This window comes from Rhincodon typus, chromosome 2 (genome assembly GCF_021869965.1).
Source record: "Rhincodon typus isolate 14 chromosome 2, sRhiTyp1.1, whole genome shotgun sequence".
In the NCBI taxonomy this organism is placed as follows: domain Eukaryota; kingdom Metazoa; phylum Chordata; class Chondrichthyes; order Orectolobiformes; family Rhincodontidae; genus Rhincodon; species Rhincodon typus.
In genome coordinates this window covers 12419221-12442969 of record NC_063333.1, presented here as the reverse complement: position 1 = coordinate 12442969, position 23749 = coordinate 12419221, and the positions used below count along the sequence as shown (strand labels likewise).

The 23749-nt window shown below is 41.2% G+C and overlaps 1 protein-coding gene across 1 annotated transcript in view; it reads left to right on the top strand.

The window, feature by feature from the left end:
• Positions 1-23749, top strand: part of obscnb (obscurin, cytoskeletal calmodulin and titin-interacting RhoGEF b) — a 583513-nt gene that overhangs the window by 70036 nt on the left and 489728 nt on the right. Inside the window, exons 14-18 of the mRNA XM_048618408.1 lie at positions 2613-2882; positions 4866-5132; positions 10074-10340; positions 14189-14301; positions 19459-19612. Coding sequence (XP_048474365.1) covers positions 2613-2882; positions 4866-5132; positions 10074-10340; positions 14189-14301; positions 19459-19612 — 1071 coding nt within the window. The remainder of the gene's footprint in view (positions 1-2612; positions 2883-4865; positions 5133-10073; positions 10341-14188; positions 14302-19458; positions 19613-23749) is intronic.

The following is a 23749-nucleotide window of genomic DNA, read 5'->3' as shown; positions in this document are numbered from 1 at the left end:
ACCTTCATGAAACCCTGCTGACTCTCCCTGATTAACTGGAGTTTTTGACGTGATCAGTTACCCTATCCTGATCAGTTACCCTATCTTTGATTATAGACTCCAAAAATTTCCCAAAGGGATTTCTGACAAGCTATCCTCCTTTCCCACTGTGAATATCGAAACAAAATAATCGTTCAGCATGTCTGCCATTTCCCCATGGTCATTGATTGTATCTCCACTCTCAGCCTTCAGTGGGCCAGTTGTACTTTTAATCACAATATAGAAGCAAATTACTGCAGATGCTGGAATCTGTACTGAAAACAAAAAATGCTGGAAATCACAGTGGGTCAGGCAGCATCCGTACATAGAGAGCAAGCTAACGTTATTAAAGTTGATCAAATGGGTCAATTTGCTGAAAAATGGCAAATGGAGTTCAATCTGGATAAATGTGACGTATTGCGTTTTGGTACAACAACCGAGGGTAGGGCTTATACAATTAATGGTGGGCCTTAGGTCATGTTGTAGAACAGCGGTACCTAGGGGTGCAGGTACATAATTCTTTAAAGTTTGTATCACATATAGATAGGATAGTTAAAAAGACGTTTGGAACACTTGCCTTCATTGCTCAGTCCTTTGAGTATAGGAATTGGGACATTATGTTGAGGTTGTACAGGACATTGGTGAGGCCTCTTCTGGAATACTGTGTCCAGTTCTGGTTGCCCAGTCATAGGAAGGATACTATCAAGCAGGAGAGGGTTCAGAAGAGGTTTACCAGGATGTTGCCTGGTATGGAAAGTTTGAGCTATAAGGAAAGGCTGGATAGGCTGGGACTTTTTTCACTGCAGCATAGGAGGTTGAGAGGTGACCTGATAGATGTTTATAAAATAATGAAAGATATCGATAGAGTTGATGGTAGTTATCTTTTCCCTAAGATGGGAAATTTCAAGACTAGGACGCATGTTTTTAAGATGAGAGGAGAGATTTAAAAAAGACATTGCTCACCTGCACTTTGGCCCTCCTTGCTGTACAATAAATCCAACTGCGGTGCCACCATTCAGGTTACTGCTACTGGCTATCACCATCCCTTTACTGGCCATCCTTCTGAACGGGATCTAAAACCGTATACATGTTTGAGAGGAAAAGTGCCACAGAGGCCTCCTGCATAGACTGTCTTCCCATGCTAGCAGTCACCCATCCATCTGCCTCAACTTTGTGCAGTCACATCCCTGAAATTCTATGATACTTTCCGCCACCTACATGCTCCTAAGTGTGTTCAACTACCGCTCCAGCTGATCCATGCGGTTTGAGAGGAACTGCAGGTGGAAACACTACCTGCAGATATAGTTGTCAGGGACATTTATTTTGTCCCTATTTTCCCTCATCTCACAGGTGAAGCGTACCATGCCATGAGATGCTATTTCTGACCTTACAGTGACTATTGGATTAAGAAAAAGTAAATAAATGAATAAATCTTTACTAATTAAATTACGATTATTATTATCAGCTAAGAGGCTTACTAAATATATTATCCTCCAAAAGTTTCGAAGGGTAGTACAGAGTTAATCAATCATGTACCAATCGAAGCTATGATTTTTTTAATACCATCAATCAATCGGCAAATTGATTGCTTTCCGTTTGTTTCCGTTTCCTCTATTTTGCCATAAAAAAAACTGTTACTCTAAGTAATAGAGGAAGTTCTTTTTATTCACTCGTGGGCGTGGATGGTGCTTGCTGTACTAGCATTTGTTGCCATCCCTACTTCCCCTGAGAAGGTGTTGGTGAACTGTCTTCTTCGTCCTCTGCATTCATGTGGTGTAGGTAGACCCACAAAGCTGTGAGGGATGGAATTCTAGGATTTTGATCCAGTGACAGTGAAGGACCAGTGATATATTTCCATGTCAGGATGTTGAATGACTTGGAGGGGTGTATTGGCAGTGTCACTGGACTGGTAATCCAGAGGCTCAGGCTATTGTTCTGGGCACATTGGTTTGAATTCTACCATGGCAATTGATGAGGTTTGAATTAATTAAAAATCTGGAATAAAGGGAAAGTTCTTCTCATGACAACCATGTAATGATTGTTCTAACAATCCATCCAGTTCACTAATGCCATTTGGGGAAGGGAATGTGCTGTCCTAAGCAGGGTTGTACTACATGTGACTCCAGATCCACAACAATATATTGATTCTTAACTGCTCTCTGAAAAGGCACCAGTTAAGGTTAATTAAGAATTAGTGACAAATTCTCATTTACATTTCATGAAAGAATAAAAAAAAGGTCAGAACTCATGGCTAGTTTGTGTGTATTTCTATATCTTGTCTTTTTCTTCTTTTATAACAACCTCACTGATAACTTGGTGATGCTGATAAATCAGCTACATTGAACAACAAGATGTGCCCATCTAGTAGTGGATTTTGTTTTACTGATGTTAATACTTGACTGACCATGGACAAAAAGGTTAGACAGGAATGTTGAGGCCACAATTAGATCAGCCATGATCTTATCAAATGCAGTACAGACTTGAGGGGCCGAATGGTCTGTTGCTCCTAATTTGTATGTTCATACATTTATAGTAGCTGAAAGAGCAAGATTTAATAGTTTTTAACTTTAAAACTTTTGTTTTATTCTGAGCAGTTCCAAAGATTATTAAGTTTGAAAGTGAACTTCACAGTGTAGTGGCTGTGGAAGGAGAGGATGCCACCTTTAAATGCAGTGTCTCTCATGAAGATGCTGCAGTCACTTGGTATAAGAATGGAGTCAAAATTGAACCAAACGAGAAATATGTCGTATCCTGTGAAAGAACCAATCATAGTTTGACCATTAGAGACCTGAAACTAATGGATGCATGTGAAGTTTCTGCACAAGTTGAAGATATGAAAATAACTGCAAACCTTCAAGTTCAAGGTGAGGAATCAAAATTACCTTGTTAGCAAGTAGCTCAGAATAGATACACACTAATTTATTCTGAAAGGATCCCCAAAAAATTTGGATTAAAACCTCTTGAAAGCATACTTACATTGTTGGCTAACTCCTTTCAGTTTTAACTTGTATTTTAGAGAAAAGATAATGATGGCTACTATACAGACAAAATCCTCAAAGGCCTGAAAAATCCCAGTCATTGCCTGTGTAAAAGCAGTGACTGCAGTTCAAAATGCAAATTCTTCTTAGACATAGAGTCACAGAGATGTTAGCACGGAAACAGACCATTTGCTCCAATTCGTCCATGCTGACCAGATAATCCTTACCATTCATATACCCATCCAGATGTCTTTTAAATGTTGTAATTGTACCAGCCTCCACCACCTCCTCTGGCAAATCATTCTATACCCACACCACCCTCTGTGTGAAAAAGTTTCCCTTAGGTCCCTTTCAAATCTTTCCCCTCTCACTTTAAACTTATGCCGTCTAGTTTTGGACTCCCCTATTCTGGGGAATAGACCTTGACTACTCACCCTATCCATGCCCCTCATGATTTTATAAACCTCTGTAAGGTCACCCCTCAGCCTCTGATGCTCCAGGGAAAATAGCCCCAGCCTATTCAGCCTCTCCCTAGAGCTCAAACCCTCCAACCTGGCAACATCCTCGTGATTCTTTACTGAACCCTTTCAAGTTTCACGATATCTTTCCTATAACTGGAAGACCAGAATTGAATACAGTATTCCAAAAGTGGCTTCACCAATGTCCTGTATACCCACAACATAAATTCCCAACTCCTATACTCAATGCACTGACTAATCTTGCTTCCTTTCCTTATTTGTTTCTTCAGCCTTGCAGCAGGAGTCTTAATTCTTCACTTCATTGTTTAGTCAATGTGTTTCCAAAAATGTTTTTTCACAGTACTGGGTGAAAATCAGCACATTTTCTTCAACAGTGAAGACAGGGTGAACTTTAAACTAGTTATCAAGGGTAGAAGAGGATGTAGACTAAAGGAAATGGTTAAGTTAAAAGCAATGGAGTTGTTTTACATATGTAACTGTGACAATTAAGGCTCCAGTTTGGAGCAGTGTGATTTTTTTTTTGCTGAAAGTGCACCACCTTCCACATTTGGGTGGCATGGTGGCTCAAGTGGTTAGCATTGCTACCTCATAGTACAAGGACCTGGGTTTGACTGACGCCTTGGGTAAAGTGTGGAGTTTGCACATTCTCCCTGTGCCTGCGTGGGTTTCCGCCAGGTGCTCTGGGTTTCCACCCACAGACCAAAGATGTGCAGGTTAGGTGGATTGGCTATGTTAAATGTGGAGGTATGGGGATAAGGTGGAGGCTGGGTCTAAATGTGATGCTTTTCACAGGATCAGTGCAAACATGAAAGGCCAAATGGCCTTTTTCCACAATGTAGGGATTTTATGATTCTATGATGAGGATAAATTCGAAATGTCCCAAGAGGCCGTTGAAATATGTATATGCAGATAAAAGGCTTATTGCCCATTTGTACTTACCTATCCAAGACCTGTTTGCTGCAAAGCAACCATTGACATTGCTGGCTACGTTCAGAGAAGATTAACCTGCCCACAAAGAAAGTAAGGTATCTCAATGTGAATCTGGTCTATTCTTCTTGACACCACATTAAAAATACTACAGCTACTACACACTGTACCTACCGTTCCATACTGCTATCCGTTATTCCACACTATGCCTTGATACTCCATCTTGCACTTGTCAGTGACCAGATTTTCCACCTTTCTTCGGCAGCAGGCTCTGATATTGCTCTGACTCCCCTTCAAGGCCAATATCTATGGAGCCCATGGACTTGCTGTTTAGCCACATAGAATGAACCCTGTGATTTATTCCTGGGCTGGCATAGCTTGCGCAAAAGCTGACTGATTTTAAATTAATTGCATGTTTTCAAAAATTACAATAGTACTACTTCTATTGAAATTTTGTTAACAGAAGCTCCAGCATTATTTAAAAAGAAATTGGAGAACATGACTGTCCAAGAAAAAGATACAGCCATTTTTGAAATTGAACTCTCAAAACCTTGTGGTGAAGTTAAATGGATGAAAAATAACATCATCATTCAGAGTGATGGAAAAATAGATATTAAGGTGGCTGGAAACAAGCAGACTCTTACCATTAAAAACGTGAGCTTTGCGGACCGTGGGAATTACTCATGTGAAACACTTCATGAAAAGACGAAAGCAAAATTAAATGTTGAAAGTAAGTATGAAACTTTTTACCGAAGTTGCAGCCTTCCAAGTCATAATTTACACTATGATGTGGTTAACACTCTGTGTTAAGCATTGCCTGGTGTGGTTCAGAAGCCCCATTCTGGCATGCCAGCTTTTACCACACTTGCTGCATAGGAGGACTGTGGGCTGATGTGCACCATTTGCTTGCAGCATTGTCTTTGGGTCCTTTACTTGGCCAGCTGAGCTTTAATTCCTTTGCACAAACTTTGGACTTCAAATATTCCATAATAAGAGGAAGTATAGTTTGCCTTTCTTCAGGATTTTCTTCTTTAAAGAGGAAAATTTCAGAAATGCCTACCGTTAAATCCTCGTTCAAAAATTAGAGGTCGCAGTACTACTCTGCTGGACATCAAGTGCTATGTTTGTATTCTCTGCAATGAGAGGGACTGTGATTGGTTGCAGAACACCATTTCCACTTTCTCCTACCCAATGGTTGCTGGTGGGAGACTGTAAAACCCTGATATCGGGTCAGGATTGGAGGCAGAAAGATGTGTAATTTTGACCTGTCATTTGACTTGTTGGTTTTCAAGCATCCTTCTGCTCCTGAGCCATTTTCCTCGTGGACACCTCAGATGGAATGACTTTTTGCGCGCAAATGGAAGAAGTTTTGTTAGCTAATTGAAAGGGTGGTTATGACCAGAGACTGGAGGCCAACTAGAGATTTTCAGCAAGCTCACAGGCCCCCATAACATTGGCAGCTGCCCAGAAGCGGTAATTCTAACAGAGTCAGCGGTCCAGGAAGACTTTGCAAATTCTTATTGGCTACATTTCTGATCACAAGATGCCTTATGAAGGGGCTTCCCATCCACATGTTGATGTTTTTATTTTAACTTTTTTAAAGTTGCTGAGAAAGTCAATGAGTGTGCTGTCTGCCTGCTAATTGAGCAATCAAGAAGAAGCCACATTGGGTGATTTCTCTCTGCACAGATTGCATTTGACCCTAATCATGCGGTCTCTAACAAAAATTAAAAATCCTGTCCAGTATCTCGAAGGGATGTTATTTAACAAACCTTTGTGGTTGATCTGTGATCTAATTCAATTAACCTGCCTTTGCCTGATATCCCTTAATACCTTTTATAAACTACAATCTGCCAATCTCTGATTTTAAATTCAACAATTCATCTAGCATCAGTTGTCACTAATGAAACAAAGTTTCAAGTACCACTGTTTTGAGCGTAGAATACATTGAGTTGAATGGAGTAACTCAGAAGTCTGTTTGCAACCTAAATTGTAGTTTTTTTTTTACAGAAAAGCGATAATTTAAAAGTATGGTAGGTATTTAATGGGGCATGTAATGGAAAGAAATGTGGAAGATTGGTTAATTTAGTTAAGTAGGAGCCAAAATCTTGGTTCTCTGGTGTCAGGTTCAATATTAGAAATTCAAATGCCAATGTGTCAATGGTGGAGTGGACAGTGTATTGTAAAGTGACAGGAACCTGTTTACCATGTATTTGCATATCATGAATACTCATTAAACAAGAATTTATTGAAATTAATTAGTCTCTTCAGATTAAGTCTGCAGCTGTCAGGAAACTTTCTTGACAAAGATGGTATGCACTAGGTGAGGTTGTTCAATCTTTGGGTATGAAGTGAGGTTTTGTCTTTCTCTATCTCTGCGGGACAAGAGAGGGGTGCTGGAAATACTGGCGGTCCAGAATTGCTGGTATCTGAGAATCTGAGTACAGGAACAGAGATGTCTTGCTGTGATTGTACAGCGACTTGGTGAGAGCATACCTGGAGTATAGTGCGCTATTGTAGGCAGTTCTCCAAGAATAGAGAGAGAGAGAGAGAAAGAAAGAGAGAGAGGTATTAAAGAAAATAAAAATTGGTGGCACAGCTGTTACTTTTGGTAAAGGTGGAGCACTGTTCCAAATGTGTGAGGCAGCATGCAGGGCATGAAGAGTTAGTGCTGTCAGGATTGGGGCCATTGAGAGCAAAGATGTTACATGCAATTGTGAGACTAACAGAGTATAAGCCTTGGTGGGAGGTGGGAGTTATCTTCAGGATCACTGTGTGTTTCCCAACTATTTCACTTACATGACCATTAGAACTCACTGGGAACAAGCTGCTGCATTTGTGAATTGGAGGGCATTTTACATTCAGGTTGTGATGACTGGAAAATAATTGTAGTCATTTCTGATAGAACTATCATGACTCATACATTTTACAGAACTCCTTTTGCAGCTATTCAATGCCCTTGCCATCTATACTGGAGCAGCTATCCTGTATGTCTACAATTTTGAAAACGTCCTCTTAAGAAGGCATTGAACTTTGATGTCATCAACCTCCTCTCTAGTCTTGGCCCTCTCCCTAGCATTGATGACCTCCTTAACCTGTAGTACAAAGTAGAGAATTACTGACAAGTTGAGAAACAAGCAACACATCAGTGATGCCCAGTATGAGTTCTGCCAGGTTCACTCAGCTTCTTCCTTCATTACAGCCTGGGTTCAAACATGGACAAAAGAGCTGAATTCCAGAGATGAGGTGAGAGTACCAGCCCTTAACATCAAGGCTACATTTGACCAAGTGTGGCATCGAGGAGTCCTGTCAAAACTGGAATCAATGGGTATTGGGGGCAAACTCTCCGGTGGTTGGAGTCATACCTGACAGATAGGAAGATGTCATGTGGAGGTGCCACTGTTGGACTGGGGTGCACAAGGTCAGAAGTCACATAATACCAGGTTATAGCCCAACAGTATTATTTAAAATCACAAGCTTTTTGAGCATTGCTCTTTCGTTGGGTGGACTCCTGAGATGGTTTTGGTTGTTGGAGGTCAGTCATCTCAACTCCAGGACACCTTTGCAGGAATTCTTCAGGGTAGTGTCCTAAGCCCAACCATCTTTAGCTTCTTCCTTAGTGACCTTCCCTCCATCCATAAGGTCAGAAGTGACGATGTTCGCCAATGATAGCACAATGTTCAGCACTATTCGCGACTCCTCAGATACTCCTCAGATAGTCCATATTCAAATACAACAAGATCTGGACAATATCCAGGCTTGAGCTGACAAGTGGCAAATAACATTTGCAGCACACAAATGCCAGGCTATGACCATCACTAATAAGAGAGAATCTAACCACCACCCCTTGACATTCAGTGGTGTTACCATCACTGAATCCTCCAATATCGACATCCTGGGGGTTATCATTGAACAGAAACTCAACTGGACTCACCGCGTAAACACTGTGGCTACAAGAGCAGGTCAGAAGCTAGGAATACTGTGGTGAGTAACTCACCTCCTGTCTCCCCAAACCTGTCCACCATCTACAAGGCACAAGTCAGGAATGTGATGGAATCCTGTCCACTTGCCTGGTTGAGTGCAGCCCCAACAACACTCAGAAGCTTGATACCATCCAGGACAAAGCAGTCCGATTGATTGACATGACTTCCACAAGCATCCATTTCCTCCACCAACGTTCAGCAGCAGTAGTGTGTACTATCTACAATATGCACTGCAGAAGTTCACCAACGAACCTCAGACAGCACCTTCCAAACCCACGACGACTTTCATCCAGAAGGACAAGGGCAGCAGATATGTGGGAACACCACCACCTTCAAGTTCCCCTCCAAGCCACTCACCATCCTGACTTGGAAATATGTTACCGTTCCTTCACTGTCGCTGGGTCAAACTTCTGGAATTCTCTCCCTAATGGCATTATGTGTCAACCCATGGCAGGTGGACTGCAGGGATTCAAGGAGGCAGCTCACCACCACCTTGTCAAGAGCCACTAGGGATGGGCAATAAATGCTGGCCACCCAGTGATTCCCACATCCCACAAATGAATAAATAAAAAGTAAAAGTAAAAAAAACCGTAACTGTTCTGTTCCCATGCGTGCCCTTCCACATACTGAATGTCCATTCCAGTTGCCTTATCAGGTACAACAAGTTCTGACCTCTTCTATCATGTAAAACACACTTGCTTTTGTTAAAAAAAACACTAGTTAAATATCACTGAGGTACTGTGTTCAATTCTGGGCACTTCTTGAAGAAGAAAGTGAAGGCATTAGGGAAGGTGCAGGAAAGATGAACAAATTCAATCATCTACAAAGATTGAAGAAGTTAAAACTATCTCTTGAAAGAAGGACTTTGAGAAGGGAGTTTGATGAAGTTATTCAAAATCATGAGTTTGGTCACAGTAGCTAGGGAGAACTGTTGCCATAATGGAAGGGTCCAGAACCAAAGGGCACAAGTTTAAGATAATTGGTACAGAAAGCAATGCCAACATGAGGAAGCATTTTTCATGAAGAACCGAAAGAACTGCGGATGCTGTAAATCAGGAACAAAAACAGAAGTTGCTGGAAAGACTCAACATGTCTGGCAACACCTGTGAACAAAAAATCAAAGTTAACATTTCGGGTCTGGTGACCCTTCCTTAGAACCTGAGTTAACTTTGATTTTTTTCTACACAGACGCTGCCAGACCTACTGAGCTTTTCCAGCACTTCTGTCTTTTTTCCATGAAGAGATTGATTAGGTTTTAGAATGCACTGCCTGTGAATGTAGTTGAGGAAGAATTAGTTGAGGTTTTCAAAATGGAACTGCAAAGGCAAATATATCAATGATTGCAGTCTTCATGTAGACTGCAATTAGGCTGAACTTGCCAAACTACTTGATAGATGGAGGGAATTAAAAGTACGCGAATAAAAATAAAATTAGCATTTCCTTCAACACTGGTCACATAAATTCCATCCTGTTTTAGCTTTCAATGATCCAAGATACACAGTCCAAAGTATTAAACTAAAGATCATCATATGTGGGGTCTAAAATACCTAATTTCAACTTATATCAATTCAGTTTTCTTCTGTTGTGACTACTTAATTTTTACTACTACTGTCATGTTTTGTTTATAATATTTTGTAGATCACCAATTTAATACTTAGAATATTAATAATAATTCTTATTTGAAATAGTGAGGAAAGTTAAACTGATCAAAGGATTGGAGGAAGTCAAGGTGCACGAGAAAGAGACTTGCACTTTTGAAGTTGAGTTGTCTCATGAAGATGTGGAAACGACCTGGCTGAAGGATAGTATCAGAATGAAACCTGGAGCGAACTGTAGAATTACCACACTGGGCAAGAAGCATGCATTAACTTTATCCAATTTGAAGATTGAGGATTCAGGGCTGATTAGTTTCAAAGCTGAAGACATTCGTACATCTGGAAGACTCATTGTAACAGGTAACTGCCCATAGTGGAACTATGACAGTGTACATAGGATATTCATCATTACTCATTATTCATATCACTGGAGTATCCTTGCAGGAGAAAGACAATCTTCAGGGGCTATCTATTCTAATTATAAAAGTGATGTTTTTGAAACAAATAAATTTAGAATAACTTTTTAATTTTGTTTCAGCAGTTTGAGTAAAAAGGTCTTCCTTCACATTTGATTTAATTTTGCTATCTAGCTTAATTAGATTAATGTTTTAGCAGTTGTTGTTATTAGGCTGTTGCACTCAAGAAGCTGAAGTGCCTGTTCTTCTCTTTTGGAATATATTAGTGCACCTTTCAATGCTTTAAAACTGATGTTGACAGACTTTGCCCCCTGTTGAATCTGTTTTCACTGGAACTGTTCACTTTTTATACTGAACCTCTTGCATTATTTTGTTTCCTTCTACCTTTCTGTAGAGGTCTTGAGTTTGTGGAGACACAGTTTCCAAGTTCCCAATTATTGTTGTAATTCCATGTGACATAGGAAGAAAATGGAAATAAAAATATCAGTGTGACAGAGGCAATCTAATGATTTGCTGATAGAATAGCTGGCCTGATTCTGTTGTGATTTGTTTTAGTATTTTGTTCAGTCAGCATGATGTAGAGGGATTTTATCTGCTGACCCACAAGACCAACTCATCTTTGTCATGGACGTAAGAATCACTATCACCTTGCTGAAAGGAGAGTCTGTAGGCTTCTTTTTCTCAGATTGTGATTCATATTTTTTTCTGAAGTGGAATGTTTGAAATGTAAAAAACATAATGGTGTTTTACCTGGAACAAAAACAGAAATTCCTGGAGAACCTCATCAGGTTCAGCAGCATCTGCGGAGAGAAAACAGGGTCATCGTTTCGGGTCCAGTTACCTGATCTCCCCGATTGTTGTAGTGCCACATGCTGATCATTCACATGAATCAGTAAACTGACCAGATACTTTTATTCTGAAGCATTTAGACAGACTTGAGACAATTGATATGATGTTGGTTTAAAGCACAGAGCAAAGATGTTTCCCTTTACAAGTATCCAGTGATTAGTTGAAAGTTAACACACATAACAGGATAGATATGTATCAAATTTCAAATATCTATCTTGTTTTCCCCATCCTCATAGGGTTAATGAATTATCTACAGCACAAACCAGCTGATTAGAAGTTGTGAAGTCTAATCCACCTGTCCACTGTTTTGCCTTCCTCAAACACAAAGAGCCTTTTACCGTGTCCTTTGATTCCCCGAAGGAGTATCTATAGATATAAACTTCTATTCAACAAGTGTATTTAAAGCATTTCCTTAAATATTTCACAATTCTTTTCTCCAAATTACTGTTTGAGCTCATACAGCTCAATATTCAATATTGCTTGTTTTTGTTCCTCTTTCTGCAATTGTAAACTTTTGAGAAAGTGTCAAATGATCGTAGTCGTAGTGGTCCAGAGAGCTGCTTTCTTATTGGAAAGAGACAACTGGAATTCGGTCAGCTTAAATATGAGGTCATGTACTTTGGCAAGATACATGATGAATGGTAGGACTCTGGGAAGCACTGGGGTTCAGGTGGATCTTGGTGTGCACGTACACCTATCCCTTAAGGTATCAGGACAGGTCGTTAAGTTAAGAAGGTATGTAGTTTACTTGCCTTTATCAGTCGAGGCATAGAGTTTAAGAGCAGGGAGGTTATGCTGGATCTGTATAAAACTGGTTAGGCTACAGCGAGAGTATTGTGTGTAGTTCTGGAATCCTCTTTAGAGGAATGATGTGATAGCACAGGAAAGGGTATACAGGACATTTCCCAGAATGTTGCCTGCCCTGGACAGTTTCAGTTATGAAAAGAGGTTGGACAAACTGGTAAAAACTGAAAGAACGGTGGATACTGTAAATCAGGAACAAAAACAGAAGTTGCTGGAAAAACTCAGTAGGTCTGTCAGGTTCTGTGAAGAAAAAATCAGAGTTAACGTTTTGGGTCTGGTGATGCTTCCTCAGTACTGTTGGACAGACTGGTGTTGCTTTCGTTTCAGCAGAGGAGATTGACCAATACAAAACTGAGGTGTATAAAAGTATGAGGGGCATACGTAGTAGAGAGAAAGAAGCTTTTCCTTTTGATGGAGGGATCAATGACCAGAGGCATAGGTTTAAGGTAAGGGGCAGAAGGTTTAGAAGAGATGCATGGAAAAACATTTTCACGTAGAGGGTGGTTGGAATCTGGAACTTTTTGCCTGTAAAATTGTAGAGGCAGAAACCCTAGTAACATTTAAAAAGTATTTAGATATGCATTTGTGATGCCAAGGCATACCAGCCTATAGGCCAAGTGCTAGGAACTGAGATTAGAATAGTTAGGTGGTTGTTTTTGACTAGCATGGCTATGATGGGCCAAAGAATTTTCTTCTATGCAGTAGATCTTTATGACTTTCATTGGTGGTGATTTAACCTGACAGTCACCACAAACCTTGAGCAAGATAAGTGTTTGAAAAGTAGAATCCCTCTTGAGAAGGAGAGCCCACACAGTTGGCATTACACTGCAATATAAACCACCATCCAGTCAACTGAGCTAACCGGTCCCCTTTCAAGAAGCCAGCTAGATCACAATGACAAAAAATTTACTCTAAATCCTGTTCTACTCTGCTGATTTTAGCTTTCTCTATATTATCTGTGTTCAACCACTACTTTAACTCCCTTAGACGTTTGCCCCACTCATACAAATCATCTGACATACAAACCTATCCTACCATTGAGTGGTGGGTGGATTTGCCTGCTCTCATGGTATTTTTGTCAACACATCAGTCTAGCATATAGCTTCTCGAAGGTAATCATTCTGTGCTGCATTCTTAATAATTTTAAATCTAAAATCAATGAATGAACTCTGAGCACGCAACAGTGCAATAAAGGGAAGCAGAGATGACATAGAGAAACAATGTTCAGGCACGGAGGACTTGTGGTGAACTCTTTAATCACTTCAAGAAAAGTCTTCTCACACTGTTAGACATGTTTTATTCAGTCCCGCTGATTGTGACCACCAAGAACAATACGCTGACTCTACTCATGGAGAATGGTTGTTTCTCAGCTCCAGAAGAATATTAGTGTTATTAACAGTGATTAAGTGATGTAAACTGCTATATGCTTTCTCTTGAATCTGTTACAATGAGTGCATGACAGAATGCTTCACTGAGTGCTATGTCTAAGAATTCCTTGTGAAGGAAGAACAACTCTAGTGGCAGATTGAGGTTTTGTTTTTATTCATTGACGGGATGAGGGCATCGCTGGCTAGATAGCATTTATTGTCCATCCCCAAATGCCCAGAGGACAGTTAAGAGTTAACGACATTGCTGTGGGTCTCGAGTCACATGTAGGCCAGACCAGGTAAGGATGGCAGTTTCCTTCCCTAAAGGACATTAGTGAACCAGGTGGATTTTTCCCGATAATCGACAATGAATTCAAGGCCATCATTAGATTCTTAATTCCGGATATTTTATTGAAATTAAATTCCACCATCTGTTGTGGCAGGATTTGAACCCAGATCCCCAGAACATTATCTGGCTCTCTGAATTAACAGTCCAGTGATAATACCATTAGGCCATTGCCTGATCATCTTGGAATGACATGACCTTAAAACCCTGGGTAGAGTTCTGTGATGACCCTGCAATAACAGCTTTAGAATCTAAAGACATAGTGGCTAGAAACTATCATAATGCTCGTTTAAAATTTACCCAGTAGAGCAATTGTCTCTTCACTAAGATTAAAATTATTGAGAAATTTTACAATTACTCAGAGGTTCAGAATGTTAACCTTTACATTGCACCAGTTGCTGTTATTTTTCATTCTTTTTTGAATAGAGCCACCAGTGACCTTTGTCAAATCTTTAGAAGATATTAAAGTGCCGGAGAAAGATAAAGTTGTTTTTGAATGTGAACTCTCAAGAGCCAATGCAGAAGTTAAATGGTTTAAGGTATGAATATCTGGAAAATTTATTCTACTATCAGAGCAAGTTGGGAAACAAAAAGAAGTGTGTTAGCTAAAATCTATGAATTCTGTAGGAAACAAACAAGTTTTAGGACATTATCCTACTGCAATGATTTTGTGTAAATAGTTTGGAATTATTTTATTGTCATTTTGACAACTTCTTTCTACTGATTAAATGTAAAAAATGCCTTTTTGTCACAATTTCAAGACTTTAACTGATTTCTGACCGCTGCTGAGTTCTGTTATAGACATTCAGTTTGGAGGTAAGATACATTCTAACGTGGAGGAAATCTGATTTGTCAAATCAGCTCAGGTTTTAATTTAACTTATGGAATTTACAGGATGGCATTAAAGGAGAACTGAGAGGAGAAAATAGAAGGCTGATAAGGAATCGTTGGATTATTCTAATCTGGAGGTAACAAAGAAGATGATGAAGTTATTAGCTTAAAGGAAGTCAAAGATATTATGTAGATAAAAACTAAGACATACCACATTACAAAGATAAGTGGCAGGCTGGAAGATCAGGAAACTTTTAAAAGTCGACAAAGAGTTACTGAAAAAATATTAACAAGATCAAAGATAAATTCTGAAATTGGAGCCAGGTTGACCTTGTTGACTACGAGGTTGTTGATTGGCCCAAATTGGCAACCCCGGTTGGGAGGGCCCTGGCTGACCAGCGTGACCGGGGGATTTGAGTCTTCTTGGTTCAAGCTACTGACTCCAAGCTGGCTAGCCACAGCGAGTGTACTGCGCACAAGTAAATAAATGGTGACTTGGCGACAGGATACCCAGCCTCCGAGTTGTTATTCCAGAAAGAAAACTAGTGCAAACTATAAAAATGGATAGCAAAAGCTTCTATACAGTAACTATGTAAAAGAGAAGAGAGGAGCTAGAGGGAATGTTAGTCTCTTGGATAGTGAGACTGGGGAGTTGATAGTGAGGAACAAGAAATGGCAGAGTCACTAAATCAATATTTTGATTCTGTTATCACTAGTACCATCTTAATAGTGACCGGTAATATAGAGGTTACATAAAAGGAGCAACTTAGAGAAATCATTATCACTAGGTAAAAAATAACTGAGCAAACTATTGGGTTTGAAGGCAGACAAGACCCCAGGGCCGGATGGCCTATGTCCTAGGGTCTTAAAGGAAATGGAAGCAGAGCTAATGGATCGATTGGTTATAATATTCTAAAACTCTGTGGATGTGAGAAAGGTTTTATTGGATTAGAAAAATGCTAATATAATGTCCTTATTCAAAAAGGGAGAGAGGTAGAAAGAAGGAAACTATCAATCAGATAGTCTAATATGGCATTGAGAAATTGTTAGAATCCATTAGTAAGGAAGTAATAACAGGTCATTTGGAAAGTCAAAATGCAGTCCATCAGAGTAAGCACAATTTTATGAAGAGTAAATCCTGTTTGAATAATTTGCTAGAGTTCTTTAAAGATGTAACAAGCAAGGAAGATGGATAATGGGGATTCTATAGCTGTAGTATATCTGGACTTCCTGAAGGCATTTGATGAGGTGCTGTTAAAAAAAAAAGCAAATACGCAAGGTAAGATCACATGAGTTTAGGAGTAATTTATTAATTTGGATAGAGGATTGGCTAACCAACAGAAAGTCAGGATAAATGTATCGTAAGATGTAACCAGTGGGGTGCCATAGAATTCAGCCCTCAGTCTCTAACTAGTTACAATCTATAATAATATAGATACATAGAAAGTACTGTAGCCAAATTTGTAAATGTCAGTAAAATAGATGGGAAAGTAAGTTGCATTGAAGAAATAAGAAATTTGGAAATGGGTATGGATAGGTTAGGTAAATGAGCCAAAATTTGGCAGATAAAGTTTAATGTGGATAAGTTTGAGGCTTTCTGTTTTAGTTGGAGGAATACAAAGGCAACTTAATTATTTAAATGGAAAGAAACTTCAGAGTGCTTCAGTGCAGAGGATCTGGGTGTCCTTGTGCATGAATCACAGAAAACCAGTATGCAAGTACAGTAGATAATAAGGAAAGCTAATGGAATGTTGATATTTATTACTATAGGGATAGAGTATAAAAGTTGGGAAGTGTTGCTGCAATTGTACAAGGTATTAGTCAGTCTGCACCTGAGGTATTACTCACAATTTTGGTCCCCTTACTTGAGGAGGGATGTAATTGCATTGGAGACAGTTCAGAGGAGGTTTAATGAATTGTTCCAGAAATGTGAGATTGAACACTTTAGCAGTTTTATACTGGCTGGAATTTAGAAGAATGCGAGGAGATCTAATTGAGGTATATGCAATGTTAAAGGGTCTTGACAAACTAGATGTAGAGAGAACGTTTCTTTGTGTGGGACCATCATAGTTTTAGGATGAAGTGTAGCAGATTTAAATCAAATGAAGAGAAATTACTTCTCTCAAAGGGTTGTGAATGTGTGGCATTCACTGCTCCAGAATTTGTAATTAGTAACAGGTTGAAGGATTATGGAGAGTAGGCAGGAAAGTGGAGTTGAAGCTGAGATGAGATCAGCCATGATGTTATGAATGGTGGAGGGGCTGAATTGCTCCTAGTTCTTATGTTTTTATGTTCTGAAGACACAAAAACTTTGAGGCAAGTAGTGTTTTTTTTAATCACTCATGGAATTTGGGCATCACTCACTAGAGAAGCTTTTATTGACCATCCCTAATAACACAGATGGTAGTTAAGAATCAACCACATTGATGTCAGTCTAGATCAGGTAGATCAGGTAAGGATGGCAGATTGCCTTCCACAAAGGATAGTAGTGAACCAGATGGTTTTTATGACAATTGACAGTAGTTCTCAATCCAGGATATTTCAGCAGTATTTATTTGGGGCATTTTCCCTAAGCACAGTCATCTTTAGCTGCTTCATTGTTGAATTTCTTCCCTCTGTCTGAAATCAGAAATGGGAATTATTGCTAATTACTGAATTATTGTTTTCAGCTCTATTCCAAACTCCTCAAATAATCAAGCAACCACTGTCCCTGCACAGCAAGAACTGGACTACTTTAAGTCTTTGGTTAATAGATAGTATGCAGCATCCGTGCCAAGCATGTGCCACCTAGTGACGACACCTAACAAATTAATATCAACAGGAGGTGTTTAGACATTTTCAACAGCATTCGTTTTGCTGAATCCAAACTTTCAACATGTTGGGGTCACCATTAAACTAAAACCTAACTGGAGCAATCAGTTAACTGGAGGGTACCTTGGTTCCTGTGGAGATGAAATCCTTTCTTCCCATTGAGGATATCCTCCATTGTGTTTTAAAATCGTAGAATCATTAAATTTTGGAGTATGGAAGGAGCTGCTTAACCCATTGTGCCTGTACTGGCTTCCGAATGAGCTACCCAGCTAGTCCCCTTCTCCGGCTCTATCTCTGTAGTCTTCTAAACTTAATGTTTTCCAAAAATATGTACAGCTCTCTTTTGAAATCTTGTATGGAATTTGCCTCCACAATCCCCCAGGCAATGTGGTGTAGATCCTAACGACTCTCTGAGTAATGGAGTTTCTCCTCGTCTCATCCCTTGCTGACAGTCTTGAAATTATGACCCTTAGTTAATGACATACCAGTAAAAATAGAGTGCAGTCCATTTAGTGTGAGTGCACTCAGAGAGCTGTTAAGGAGGGAGCTCCATGATTTTGACTCAGAAGAAATGGCGATATATTTCCAAGTCAGGATACTCAGTGGCTTGGAAGGGAATTTGCCAGTTGTGATATTCCCTTGTATCTGTTGCCCTTGTTCTTCTAGACAGTAGTAGTTGTGGGTTCAGAAGGTGCTGTCCAAGAGGTCTTTGTGAATTTCTACAATGTATCTTGTCAATGATACATATTACTACTACTCTGTGTTGATGTGGTACCAATCAAGTGGGCTGCTTTGCTTTGGAGTGTGTCAAGTTTCTTGAGTGTTGTTGGACCTGCACTCATTCATCCAAGTGGGGAGTATTCCATCACACTCCTGTGTTATGCCTTGTAGATGGTGCGCAGGCATTCAGGAGAGCGAGTTACTCGTAGCAGGATTCCTAACCTCTGATCTGCTCTTGTAGCCGCAAGAGTAGTATTTATATGACTAGTCATATTGTCATAATCATTAGCTTCGAGATGAAAAGGGTCCATAAAAAGCCATTTGTAGGATTGGCTTCCAAACTTTCCAGTAGGTTTCCCTGGAACTCTTGGATAGGTAAGTCTGCCAGGATCCAGGAGCAGGAGAGTAGCTTGATGTAGCTTTGATTACCATTGACTGCAGTTTTGCTAGGGTTGCTTGATGTTCCAATCAGTCAAAGAGGGCCTTAATATCAGATGCAGTTATTGTCACTTCACTTCCGGAGTTTAGTTCTTTTGCCCATGTTTGTATGAAAACACTAATGAGATCAGGAGCTAAGGTTCTCTGTTAGAATCCAAAATGAGTGGCAATGAGCCAGCTATTGTTGACAAAGTGCCACTTGATGGCCGTGTCGATGGCTCCTTCCATTTGCTGATGATTGAGAATAGACTGAAAATGGTGGAAATAGCTAAATTGGATTTGTCCTGCTTTTTTTTCTTGGACAGAGCATATCTTCCATGTGGCAACTCATTTTCCGAGTAGATAGCAGTCTTGTAGCTGTACTAGAACTTCTTATTTAGGAGTGCAACTAACTTTTAAGCACAGATCTCTGGTGTTATTGCCGTTACATTGCCAACATGTATTGCCTTGACAGTATTAAGTGCTTTCAGCTGTTTTCTAGATATTGCACTGAGTAAATCAATTTGGCTGAAGGTGACACTTTCTACCGAAATTAGACTTGTTGGCATTAGCCAATAGTGTTTTCACATTCTGTACTCCATAATTTCTGGCATTATTGCTTCATTTCTACTCTGCAGAGGCCTTAAATTTTATTCTTCACATGTACCAATATTTTTTATATTTATCAATCATTTTTTGTTTTATTTGTGATTTCTGGTATTTCCACATTTTCCTTCTATATTTTCTTCCCTAAAGAAATTAAATCTGACAGTCAAAATATCTTTGAATTTATTTTGTCATTGAGAATTAAGTTCTTGATTTTTTTCCTTATCCCACTAGGAATTTTAAATAGTTTCCATATATTATAGCTGTATATCTGTGTCATTCATACCTCATCATTATGCTATGTTCTACAGGATGATGTAGAGATTAAGCCAGGGAAAGGATATAGCATTATATCAAAAGGACGGCAAAGGAGCCTTATCATTCACCATTGTGGAAATGAACACCAAGCGCAATACACATGTGATGCAGTGGATTGCAAGTCAACAGCCATGCTTACGGTCCATGGTATGTGATCAGTTATTATTATACCATGATTTTTGTTTTTGTTAAGTTTCCTACAAACAACAGTGACCACAGTTCAGGATGTATTTCATTGGGTGCAAAGTGCTTTGGGCGGTCTCGTGGTCATTAAAAAAGCTACATAAATGTAGATTTTATATTTTTGTCTATTTGATTCTTGTTGAAATGCAAGATTATTATAGCTAAACATTTGTTACATCATTTTGCATTACAGTATTTCTCTCTCAAAGCTCATGCATAAAGTGGGAAATACATTGAAATGTGTTTTCAAATAAGTTTCTGATCTGAATTCTGATCTGGGATGGCACAGCAGCACAGTGATTGGCACTGCTGTCTCACAGTGCCAGGGATCTGGGTTTGATTCTAACCTTGGGCAACTGCCTGTAGAGTTCTTCCCATGGGTGCTCCAGTTTGCTCCTGCAGTCCAAGATGTGCAGGTTAGGTGGATTGGCCATGCTAAATTGTCCCATAGTGTCTAGGCATGTGCAGGCCGGGAGATGAGAGTAAATGCTGGGTTATGGGTATGAGTTTATCTGGGTGGGATGCTCTTTGAAGGGTCACTGCAGGCTCAGTGGGCTGAATAGCCTGTCTCTTTACTCGGAATTCTATGATTCTAAAGTGAACCTTGCCTGAAGATAAGACTAAAGGGAATGAGACATGAGAGCAAACCAAAGAAATTGATGGTTTTTAACTGTACAGAATCTGCCACAAATATAGGTAAAGTTGCACTGCCCCAGAAAACCATAGGACTGTTTCTTCATTGGAAATAGAGGACTGATGGTGATTTAATCTGAGGGTCACAATACCTCAGCTGAGGGGTGAGATTAAGAAGATGGGACTTTCATGGTGACCTCAGCCAATTTAGGAATTGAACTCATGCTGTTGGCATTACTGTACATCCCAAATCACAGTTGCTCAGCCAAATATGTTAGCTGGCCCCTACAACTAATGTGTCACACATGAAATAGATGATAAAGATCTTGTGTTTGACGTAAACACATGGGCAGAACTTCACAGGGGGCAAGCCTTGGCAACGATGGTGCCACAGGATGGCATTGGCGTAGAAAGTGGGGAGAAGGTGAAAAGATGAAAGAACTGTCGGAGCATACAACCAGAGTGGTATATCGACATTTGCGTTTATATTGTTGGAAGAATGGGTTTGTAGGAGACTTGAATTTGCAATTTATAATAGGATCAGCCTATTTCATTGAAGATAATCAGATTGAGAGAACTGTAGGATTATGGGGCATTGCAGGACTTTCCTGGGTACATGGTGTTCTCATCTGTGTGCATGTGCAAGTTTAGTGAGTGGTGAGTGATTGTATGTCGATACTTTTCTAAAGCGTCTGCAGTGAGCATTTAACTTTTTTTACTTGGCTAAGAATTTAATTAAGGTAAGGAAATGAAGTAAGTTTCTCCCAAGCTTAGTAAGGTTAAACCAGGTCTTGTAGGGATTCTGGTCTGCAATCAGTAATCTGCTGATTTTTAGGTGGTTCGAATCACCCCTAGATCCTTGGACTTAATTTAGGAATGTGAAATGAGGAAGGCTGTAGGCAGGTGTTTCAGGGCAAAGAATCTCAGTGTTTGTTTAATTTCTTGTGATATACTCACTTTTGCATTTAATAAAGGCAAAAGTAATATATAGGGAAATAAAACAAAAGTGAATAAAAATACAAGGGTTAAAAAGGCAAATTCAAAGCAGTGAAACTGACACTATCAGTTATTAACTTAACACAGGCTAATTTCTATTAGAAACTAAACAGTAGTTTAAAACACAGACATTTTAATCAGACTTCCCGAGCTCGGGGTTCCCTGCACTGTCACCAGCCCACCTTCCCCTTCCTGCTAGCTAGGTTGGATACTTTTGGGTCTCGAGGAAACAGGCTCACCACAGGGAAAACACGATTTTGAAATACAGCTGAGATAACAAGGTGTAGAGCTGGATGAACACAGCAGGCCAAGCAGCATCATAGGAGCAGGAAGGCTGACGTTTCGGGCCTAGACCCTTCATCAGAAATGGGGGAGGGGAACGGGGTTCTGAAATAAATAGAGAGAGAGGGGGAGGCGGATAGAAGATGGATAGAGGAGAAGATACGTGGAGAGGAAACAGATAGGTCAAAGAGGCAGGGATGGAGCCAGTAAAGGTGAGTGTAGGTGGGGAGGTAGGGAGGAGATAGGTCAGTCCAGGGAGGACGGACAGGTCATGTGGGCGGGATGAGGTTAGTAGGTAGGAAATGGGGGTGGGGCTTGAGGTGGGAGGAGGGGATAGGTGGGAGGAAGAACAGGTTGGGGAGGCGGGGACGAGCTGGACTGGTTTTGGGATGCGGTAGGGGCAGGGGAGATTTTGAAGCTTGTGAAATCCACATTGATACCATTGGGCTGCAGGGTTCCCAAGCGGAATATGACTTGCTGTTCCTGCAAACTTCGGGTGGCATCATTGTGGCACTGCAGGAGGCCCAGGATGGACATGTCGTCTGAGGAATGGGAGGGGGAGTTGAAATGGTTTGCGACTGGGAGGTGCAGTTGTTAATTGTGAACCGAGCGTAGGTGTTCTGCAAAACGGTCCCCAAGCCTCCGCTTGGTTTCCCCGATGTAGAGGAGGCCACAACGGGTACAGCGGATGCAGTATACCACATTGGCAGATGTGCAGGTGAACATCTGCTTGATGTGGAAAGTCTTCTTGGGGCCTGGGATGGGGATGAGGGAGGAGGTGTGGGGGCAGGTGTAGCACTTCCTGCGGTTGCAGGGAAAAGTGCCGGCTGTGGTGGGGCTGGAGGGGAGTGCAGAGCGGACAAGGGAGTCCCGGAGAGAGTGGTCCCTCCGGAAAGCAGATAAGGGTGGGGAGGGAAAAATGTCTTTGGTGGTAGGGTCGGATTGCAGATGGCACCCACTCCAACCTCTCCCCTGCAGAACGTGCAGCCCTCCGCTCCAATCCCAACCTCACCATAACACCCGCGGACAAGGGAGGCGCAGTTGTAGTATGGCGCACTGACCTCTACATCGCCAAGGCCAGACGCCAACTCTCCGACACCTCCTCCTACCGCTCCCTTGATCATGACCCCACCCCCGAGCACCAAACCATCATCTCCCAAACCATTCACAACCTCATCACCTCAGGTGACCTCCCACCCACGGCCTCCAACCTCATCGTTCCCCAACCCCGCACCGCCTGCTTCTATCTCCTTCCCAAAATCCACAAACCTGACTGCCCTGGTCGACCCATTGTCTCTGCCTGCTCCTGCATCACCGAACTTATCTCCACCTATCTCGACTCCATTTTCTCCCCCTTGGTCCAGGAACTCCCTACCTACGTCCGTGACACCACCCACGCCCTCCACCTCCTCCAGAACTTCCAATTCCCCGGTCTCCGACACCTCATCTTTACCATGGACGTCCAGTCCCTATACACCTGCATTCCCCATACAGACGGCCTAAAGGCCCTCTGCTTCTTCCTGTCCCGCAGGCCCGACCAGTCCCCCTCCACTGACACCCTCATCCACTTAGCCAAACTCGTCCTCACCCTCAACAACTTCTCTTTCAGTTCCTCCCACTTCCTACAGACAAAGGGGGTGGCCGTGGGTACCCACATGGGCCCAAGCTATGCCTGCCTCTTTGTAGGTTACGTGGAACAATCCCTCTTCCGTACCTACACTGGCCCTAAATGCCACCTCTTCCTCCATTACATTGATGACTGTATCGGCCCCGCCTCGTGCTCCCACGAGGAGCTCGAACAGTTCATCCACTTCACCAACACCTTCCACCCCAACCTTAAGTTCACCTAGACCATCTCTAACACCTCTCTCACCTTCCTGGACCTCTCTGTCTCCATCTCGGGCAACCACCTAGAAACCGATATTCATTTCAAGCCCACCGACTCCCACAGCTACCTAGAATACTCCTCCTCCCACCCACCTTCCTGCAAAAATGCTATCCCCTATTCCCAATTCCTTCGCCTCCGCCGCATCTGCTCCCAGGATGAGGCATTCCACTCCCGTACATCTCAGATGTCCTCGTTTTTCAAGGGACCGTAACTTCCCTCCCTCAGTGGTCGAGAACACCCTCGACCGTGTCTCCCGCATTTCCCGCAACTCATCCCTCACACCCCCTCCCCGCAATAACAAC